This window comes from Volvox carteri (assembly GCF_000143455.1).
Source record: "Volvox carteri f. nagariensis unplaced genomic scaffold VOLCAscaffold_91, whole genome shotgun sequence".
In the NCBI taxonomy this organism is placed as follows: Eukaryota; Viridiplantae; Chlorophyta; class Chlorophyceae; order Chlamydomonadales; family Volvocaceae; genus Volvox; species Volvox carteri.
The window spans coordinates 42,008-51,231 of NW_003307634.1; the positions used below are offsets into that span (position 1 = coordinate 42,008).

At 51.5% G+C, this 9,224-nt stretch overlaps 1 protein-coding gene across 1 annotated transcript; it reads right to left on the bottom strand.

The window, feature by feature from the left end:
* Positions 1 to 1,354: 1,354 nt before the first annotated feature.
* VOLCADRAFT_108092 (uncharacterized protein) lies at positions 1,355 to 4,713 on the bottom strand. The gene is made up of 6 exons (XM_002958310.1): positions 4,397 to 4,713; positions 3,228 to 3,501; positions 2,751 to 3,047; positions 2,484 to 2,670; positions 2,015 to 2,205; positions 1,355 to 1,749 (listed from the first exon to the last, which is right to left on the bottom strand). The coding sequence occupies exons 2-6, from the start codon at positions 3,360 to 3,362 to the stop codon at positions 1,477 to 1,479; spliced, it is 1,083 nt and encodes a 360-aa protein (XP_002958356.1). The 5' UTR covers positions 3,363 to 3,501; positions 4,397 to 4,713; the 3' UTR covers positions 1,355 to 1,476.
* Positions 4,714 to 9,224: the final 4,511 nt, after the last annotated feature.

Here is a 9,224-nt window from a genome sequence, read left to right on the forward strand (position 1 = left end):
TGTTTTGCAACCCAAGTCCGAGCAATTCTGTTGTATGGCTGCCAGGCGTGGGGCCCTTTTGCGCTGGCAGAGGTCGTGGACAGGGTGGGAAGACGGCGGGATAAAGCCAACCTTGCGGAGGGCATGTTTGAAGCCTGTTTGAAGGATAGCGCAGTCCAGCGCTGCAGCTAGCTGCAGATTTTATTCATGAGGCAGGTAGTGGGGACGGCACGGCCATCCCACAGGCTGTTGTACGCGGAGCTGGCTGAACTCCCCTTAAAATATTACATGCTGAAGCAGATCCTCCGTTTATGGAACCGCCTTCAAAAGCAAGTGGGATCCATTGCTCATGCCGTTTAACGGCAGGACATAACCGATGCCCAGAATGGGAGGGTTGGGGAATCTCATGACATTCATTGATCATTTTACAATTGTTTTCCTTCTTGGAGTGCAACATTTGGAGTGGAATACCGCAAGAAGTCGTGGGGGTAAAGGAGCGTGTTGACTGGTTGTTGAGTAGACTACCCACCAGATGGGAAGCAACCGGGAGTGCAAATGGCGAAGTATAAGCACTGGATGGGGCTGCCCTTTTCGGGAGCCGCAGCCGTCATGTGGCCAACACATGCTAAGGTTTTCATTCCTCGTTTAGCACATCGTAAGGTAATGCAGTTTCGTTTATGTTGTTGGGCTTTCGAGGCAAACAGAGCATGAAGGGGCAAGTACCACGTCCCCAGGGGGCAGCGGTTTTGCCACTGTTGTGGTACTAATAGCCGAATTGAGGATGTGAACGCCTGTTAATAGAATGCCCAGCCTGTAATGATATTCGTGCTGAAGAGGGATTCGGTCATCAACAGAGCATGTTGGAGGCCATGCAATGGGAACCCGCACATGCAGCGAGGATATTGGAACATATGCGGGCTCACCAAAACTCAATTACCCCTTTTAGACGCTAGTCTGGGCTGATGTGCGGTGTTTTCCTTTCCTCCGTGGCTTTTAGGTGTTGTAGTATTACCCTTGGGCCTCGGCTCGTATGGGTAGTCTTACAGGTATGGGGTCACGCACCCCCAACCATGTAACACACACACACGCATAAAACGTCTTCGTCGCAATTAAGCCCGTGAAATTTTACGGGTGCTGTGCATTACGGCTTGGGGGATTACGGGTCAAGACCTTGTGATTACGGGTAATGTAACCTGTGGATGACTTCCAGCACAGGCAACCAACAAATTGTCACCTATGTTATTCCTTATAAAAGGAATGCTTTGGCAACTTAAAAATAAGCATGTGTACAAATTTTCTTGGCCGGTAATTACATGTGAAGACCACGTGATTACGGGTAAACATGAATTTACGGGTGAAAACCTTTCCCAGAGTGCCACACTACTACTGCACTGCTTCCTTTTTTTCTAGTGAACACCTACTACACACCACTGAACCACATAGCCCTAGACTGCAGCTGCCCACTTGCTCTGTATCCCTGCTCATCAAGGAACCTCTCTAAGCAACCAACGCCAGCTTGCCCTTGTACTGGACCATGGAGTCATTCCATAGAACATTTGTGCAGCCATGGGAGAAAGCCCACTCCTTGACCTGCTGCTTGTTGAATCTGCCAAGTAGGCTCTGCACTGGAAGCTCTACAACCGTGTGCTTCTTTAGCTCCTTGCCAACCTTAATGGTACCACTGGGCAATACCATGGAGGTCTTCTTGCTGTTGTTCACCCTGTGCAGAATGAAAACGGACACCTTGTCCATGTCGTGCACGACGTTTTCCTGCATGGTGAATATGGAGGGACCGACCAGTGCTTATTCAACATTGTCGACATGTATGAAAAGAAACATAATTATTATATTATTAGCAGTAGCATAAAATCTATAATCCAGCAGGCAAAGACATTAATTTCAAGCAGTTCATGGTTGCACTGTATTGCAGCTGCAATGTATGCCACACATGCTTACATTAATTGTATGTTGTGAGGCGGCTGCAGATGACAACATGGTCATTCTTGCGAAGAAACATGAAGCCTAATTAACTTACAAGACTGCCAAAGACCACACCGCCAGCTAAGAGCACAGGACTGTCCTTGCCCTCAACAATGAAGACGAACTTGTCATCTTCATTGTTTAGAGGCCCTAAGCTCTTCTGCAAGTATTCCAGGTGCGACTGTGAAGACTGGTACTTCTCAAACTCCTCTTCGTCAGCTCCAAAGGAGTTGAATCTCAAAGCATCTGCTGGCAAGACATGCACATATGTCATGGTTAGTAAGGTCTTCAGCTGCATGTATGATGTATGCAGGCAGGTATGTTTAATAGTATGCATATTTGAGGTTTCAATACAAGCAAGTTGAAAACCCAATGACCCCAAACTATAACTAAGTCTCTCCTCTTATCTCTGCATTTACAAATAAGGGCTAGAATGAATTTGCAGCATACACAGTAGCAGGACATTGAATCCCCCCAACCAAAAACAATTTTAATACTGTTTCCAAAGTACTCTTAGTACTCACCCTCCACATTGGCCTGCTGCTGTAGATTTCCAATCCACTTCTTGCGGTTGTTCCATCTCTCAACCAGGGACTTCCGGACACGTGCGTGTATGTCCTGGTCGGTTGCTTCTGAGTCCAAGTGGAAGCCAGCCACAGTTCTGTCTCGCCCACCCAGCATAACCACGAAGTCCTCAATTTCCTTTTCGGTCTGTAGTCAAGCATGAGCACCCATGAGTATTGAGTGACAGTCTTTCAAAGATGAATAATTCAACCCTGCCCCTAACTTACCACTTCCAAGTAGATCTTGGATGCTGAATTGAAGTCCTTCAGGACTGGATTGAAGAACCTGTACAACTTCTCCAGGATGTACCTCTTGGCACGCTGCACACCCCGTGAAGTCCCACTTCCTGATGCATCCTTGGTGCCATCACGTTCACTGTCGTCCCCATCTCCTTCGTGGCTATCCCAGCTGTTCTTCCTCTTCCGGGGGTTTGGGTTGGCAACCGCCTCAAAGGCTGCCTCAAGCCCATTGATGAAGTTTGGTGGCACCACATGAACCAACTTGGGCTTGACACTCTCCTTTAACTGTACATTCATTAAGCAGTGCAGTGTTGTACCTCTCAGTAAGGAGAATTTCACATATAAAACGCAGCAGATACACAAAACCTCCTCAACAAGTGACTGGAGTGGTTATGTTTAGGGTTTGTAACAACATCACGTTTAGTCTGTGATTTCACTAGTAAAGCAACAGTTTTCTATGCTTACCGTTTTGAGGCTCACCCTGTTGACCTGCTGCTGGTCAAGAAGGTCTCTCTCCCTGAAGCCTGAACATGTCCATGGTAGCCTTGGCTGATCCTGGACTGTTAAAAGCCGGCTTGAAATCCGACTTCCATTTATCATATGCTGTGTAGAACAGCTGGAACGGCCTACAGCCGATTTCGAAGCCTATTTTTCCAGCCATATCCCGAACCTCCACTGGAATGCCTTGAAGGCCAGGAAGGTCACCTGGACTAGGTTCAGGAACGTTCTGAATAGCCTCCTTCGATAATGTGAAAGGAATGGGTAGCAAAGAAAGAGGGATTCGTGCTTGACAAGTAAAGCAAGCAAGTTCATCAGGATAATAGCCAGTTCACATGCTACGTTACGTTGAAACTTTTTGGAAAAAGTGGTCGGTTCGGACGTGGTAACGGTACGTTACCGGTAAAGTGGACGAAAAGTCTAAAGTGACCAGGGGGGGGGTTCAATTTCGTCAAACGCTGACCCCTCGTACCGTTACTTGAAATGCGTCGCCAATTTCGCGAGTTATAACAAACGGCCAAGCCCAATCGCTTATAAAGACCACATACTTGACAAATTGTGCGCGCTTTGCACTCCGACTGAATTTCTAGTCACACCGCTGCAGTTTATTTTGGAAAATGAACAAGGACAACGCCGCTCCTGTTGCTCGCCCGCGCACGACCGCTTACATAGCCAATATGTAACCCATTGTAGTATCAGGGCTGAAGCCATCCGCGAAATGGCAAGTCGGCCGCACTTCCGGCGGCATGGGCCGCGCCGCGTCGGCCCACACGCTCAATCTCTGCCACTGAGCATTGAACATATCTTCAAGATTATCAAAAATTTCATCCAGCGCGACCGCTAGGGCAAACGCCATCGCGGCTCGCGCGGGATGCAGTGCCATTGCAGTAGGCAGGGCTGCCAATCACCCTTCAAATATATATTGCAATTCTAAGGGGATGTTCTGAAGTTTTGGCCATTGAAAGACATAAAATGGAGATGGTTTTACACAGCTCGCGCCAACGAATACAACGTCGTCGTAATGTCCCGTGTGAACTGGGTGACTTTCTCAGGGCCACTTTTACCTAAAAGTTTTCGCAACGTAACGTAGCATGTGAATTCAGTATAATCGGCGGCGCAAAAGGTCACAGCTTTACCATGCGCTCATGTGCTGATTCCAATTCACAGTATTCCTCGGACTCTTCAGTGGTATCAGATCCTGTAATGGCTGTGACCTCTCTCCTACTGTGCCGCGATGAAGGCCGGACAAGGTCGACCGCCGGCTGCACTGCTTGGTCGATCCTTCTACGAAGTCGGCGGGATTTCAATCCAGTGCTTGTAATTTTCTTGGACTGGGGAGGTGAATGCAAAAGACCAAGCTCTGCTAACTTAGCTTCGTTTCTGGCTATGCATGTAGCACGCTCTTCCTCAAGGTCCATCGATGATCGTAATGATATCGCAATATTGCCTATATGAATGACGAATGTAAGCAGGATGTAGTCATTCTGGACTGATGTATGAAGATGTGTACGGCGTGATTGCAAGCGACCTGTACCAATGAGGCAAACCGTTCATGGATTTCGAGGTGTAATTTATTACAGAAAAGGTTGCCGCATTTGCAAGACTTAGGCATTGTGTGAATGTGGACGGGTCCTGCAGGCCAAGACACCGAGTGCCTATGCCCCGGAGTGGAAGTTGGCTAACGAATTACTGCGAGGCCAGGAACACCAATTGAGTTAACTATTGCTTGTCTTTATAGCTTAAATTCCTGCGCAAAGCGCACATACTTTGGTAGAAGGTAACTGCGACGGCCGGACAGAGGTTACGCAATTTCATAAAGCCAACCGAACGGGCTACAGAGACTTTATAGCTAAATCAAAGTTATTGCTTTAACTAGTATAGCAAACAGCTTCACGCGCGGGCACTCTGACGTCGACATGGCCGATGATGATGACAGGACTTCTCGCTTTGTACCCAGTGTTTTTTTTAAGTAATATATTACTTGTAAGGAATAAAGAGGCCTTTTTGGCCTTTGGAAATAAGGAACAAAGTGAGGCCGATCCGTACATTCTCATTCCTTCAGCCAAAAACGTCCATTGCTGCCAGATTGCTCCGTAGTGTGCAGAACTTAGTATTATCGATCATAAAATAGATATGAGGGGCCGTAAGAAGGTCAAGCCCGTGAGTCAACGCGGCATAGCAGAATGTATGACCGGTCCTTCCATAGACAAACACGCAAAAGGCAACGACTTGAACGCCGAACAAACACAAAAACAGCAAGATAAGTCTAAAATTTTTCCTGATAAAGGCGTTTGGGACGGCGGTGCTGTTGTCGGTAATGCATCGGCAATGTTGCTGCCAGCGGCGACCGATGACACGGGCGCCATTACCCCTGCCTTCCATGGCGGTTGTGATCAGCATAAGCGCAAGCTGTCACCCAATCAGCTTGACAACAACGAATGCGGCGAGGCGCCCAACCCGAGCGCTCGCAGTGCCAAGCGGGCTCAGACACAGCGCATCCGCAAGGGCATGAGCGCACATGAACGAAAACGCGCCAACGCAGTGCGTGCCTCTTAGTCTATGAGGGGAGTTGTAACTTATCGGGGGCGCCCCACTCTTAAGGAATACATAACGGCGACGCTAGCAACTTTGTTACTTAGGTTGGAATAAATTGAGACCCCCCCTAAATGAAAAAAAAATCACTGTTTGTACCCATCCAAAAGCACCGAAAAGCATAGGATTGTTCTGAAATATAGGGTAGGCAAGGCATTGCATGGTCGACTTAAAGGGAGCGCATGTTGCCCCGGCTGTGCTTTATGGGCCTCCAGGAGCCCCAAAACGGTTTGTCTAGGGTCGATACATTGCAGATAGATCATAGGTGCTGGGCTGTCGGTCATAGGTGCACAGCAGCTGGATGGCTTTCAGACTGCCGGTCATGGGAACCCGGGAGGCGTGCTGTTGGTGCAGGGCAAACCAGGGGCTGTTGGGTGACCGGCGGAGATGGATGGGCCACCCCATCTCACCCATGTGTTGTGCACAACATCCTGTTCAATTATAAAAACCGCATACGACACAACACCTGCCACTGCCCATCCGGGATTCTGGGGGTGCTCTCCCTAAGTTAAATTACTTAAGGGTTGATGGCTGGTTTGGCATGCCACGTGTTTGTGCGCCTCTTCTGGTTGTGTGTGTGATGACTCTCCTATAAATGTCCAGTCAAACAAACGGGGGAGCCACTGGCTAAATGACTTCAATACGACAGGGACCCTGGGGGATTCGTGTGGGTGTGAATGATGCATATGCTAATATCACTGAGGCCTCCGGCCCCATAAATCTGTGTGGCTGTTTTTTCCTTCGGGGGGTGAAGTAAGGGAGACATGGCGCTCCGTCTCCATCCTTCCTTCATTTCACCCTCCAACCCTCACTCCACCCTCCCTCAATAATCCCTCCACAATACCATTTCCCTCTCTTCCTCCACCCTTCCTCCATCATCCCCCCCACTTCCCTCAACGCTCCCTCCCAACATCCTCCCTTCCCCTACCATGTGCCCTCCCTTCTTCCATCCTGTGCCTTCCCCTCTGCTGTCCCCTTCACTCCCTTGGCCTTCCCTCCCTCCGTTCTTTTTTTGGAGTGAATGTGTGTGCCCCACCATCCGTGTGCTCATGTGCCCACGTACAAATGTGTGTATGTATCATGGGTCAGTACGGGACACCTGGGAATTGACACCAGACCCACCCTAACGTGGGTGGCACCTCTGTACTGTTCCAATTCCCGGCCCGCCACGCAATGTTTTCCCCCTTCCCCCTTTTGTTTTGCCATCCCCCGACTGCGGCCATGATGATGTTAGAAGGAATGCGTAGCCTAGGTTGAGGGGGCCCCCGTCATGCCCTGAAACACGCCCTCCTAACCATTCTGCCCCGCTGCGTTTTCCCCCTTTCCCCCCTCGTTTTGCCATCCCCCGACTGCAGCCATGGTGACATTCGGACGCATGCGTCGCAGGCTTGTACGGGAGGGTATACAGTGGGGACCAGTCGGGTAGCTACTAAGGGGGCCATGGGGGTTTCACGAGCAGTGACATGCATGGCCTGGGACAGCTATGTGATCATCAGGCAGTGGAATACGGAAATGATTACAAGGCGGATGCTTGGGCCAGCAGCGTATTCACGGCCGCTGGTGTGTACGGCATAGGCCAATATGCATGTGACCCTTTCATAACCGGTGGAGGCATGGACTACCAGCTACATGCTGGGGTGGTGACATGGACACTCTTGTTTGGTGGGCGAAACCCTGGAAGGGGTGCACCACGCACAGCTGGTCCCGGGTCACGCCAGTGGATCTCAGGATCGGGGTGTATTGGTGACGTGATCAGCATTGTTGCCAGTGTCTCCGATTGGGGGTGCAGGCACAGACGTGGGCATATCTCACACATCCACAGTGTTTTGGACAGGCGGGCTTTACTAAAATCGTAATTGGATCTGGGGGGAGGGTGATGAACAAGCCAATTGAAGCAGAGGCATGACGAGCACTGTTGGCTGAACAATTGGTGTTCCTGGCCTCACCGTAGTTCATTAGACAACTTCCACCCCGGGGAATAAACACTCCGGGAGGGGGGGGGCTAAGTCTTACCTTTTGTAATCATAGTTTGGCATGCTCCGACGACTATCTTAGGCTTGACTGAACTGCATGAAAACAGGCAGACTCCATAGGGCGCGACGGTAAACAGGCGGATGTGCGGCACGGCTACCATCGCGCCCAATGGGTGCGACGGTAAACAGGCGGATGTGCGGCACGGCTACTATCGCACCCAATGGGTGCGACGGTAAACAGGCGGATGTGTGGCACGGCTACCATCGCACCCAATGGGTGCGACGGTAAACAGGCGGATGTGCGGCGCGGCTACCATCGCACCCAATGGGTGCGACGGTAAACAGGCGGATGTGTGGCGCGGCTACCATCGCACCCAATGGGTGCGACGGTAAACAGGCGGATGTGTGGCGCGGCTACCATCGCACCCAATGGGTGCGCAGGTAAACAGGCGGATGTGTGGCGCGGCTACCATCGCACCCAATGGGTGCGACGGTAAACAGGCGGATGTGTGGTACGGCTACCATCGCACCCAATGGGTGCGATGGTAAACAGGCGGATGTGTGGCGCGGCTACCATCGCACCCAATGGGTGCGACGGTAAACAGGCGGATGTGTGGCGCGGCTACCATCGCACCCAATGGGTGCGACGGTAAACAGGCGGATGTGTGGTACGGCTACCATCGCACCCAATGGGTGCGACGGTAAACAGGCGGATGTGTGGCGCGGCTACCATCGCACCCAATGGGTGCGACGGTAAACAGGCGGATGTGTGGCGCGGCTACCATCGCACCCAATGGGTGCGACGGTAAACAGGCGGATGTGTGGCGCGGCTACCATCGCACCCAATGGGTGCGACGGTAAACAGGCGGATGTGTGGCGCGGCTACCATCGCACCCAATGGGTGCGACGGTAAACAGGCGGATGTGCGGCACGGCTACCATCGCACCCAATGGGTGCGACGGTAAACAGGCGGATGTGCGGCACGGCTACCATCGCACCCAATGGGTGCGACGGTAAACAGGCGGATGTGCGGCACGGCTACCATCGCACCCAATGGGTGCGACGGTAAACAGGCGGATGTGCGGCACGGCTACCATCGCACCCAATGGGTGCGACGGTAAACAGGCGGATGTGCGGCACGGCTACCATCGCACCCAATGGGTGCGACGGTAAACAGGCGGATGTGTGGCACGGCTACCATCGCACCCAATGGGTGCGACGGTAAACAGGCGGATGTGCGGCACGGCTACCATCGCACCCAATGGGTGCGACGGTAAACAGGCGGATGTGCGGCGCGGCTACCATCGCACCCAATGGGTGCGACGGTAAACAGGCGGATGTGCGGCACGGCTACCATCGCACCCAATGGGTGCGATGGTAAACAGGCGGATGTGTGGCG

Coding starts and splice junctions, on each gene's coding strand:
- VOLCADRAFT_108092 (XM_002958310.1), bottom strand. CDS start 3,362: ATGATAAATGGAAGTCGGATTTCAAGCCGGCTTTTAACAGTCCAGGAT. Junction 3,048..3,227: donor ACAGGGTGAGCCTCAAAACG/GTAAGCATAGAA, acceptor ATGAATGTACAG/TTAAAGGAGAGTGTCAAGCC. Junction 2,671..2,750: donor CCAAGATCTACTTGGAAGTG/GTAAGTTAGGGG, acceptor GCTTGACTACAG/ACCGAAAAGGAAATTGAGGA.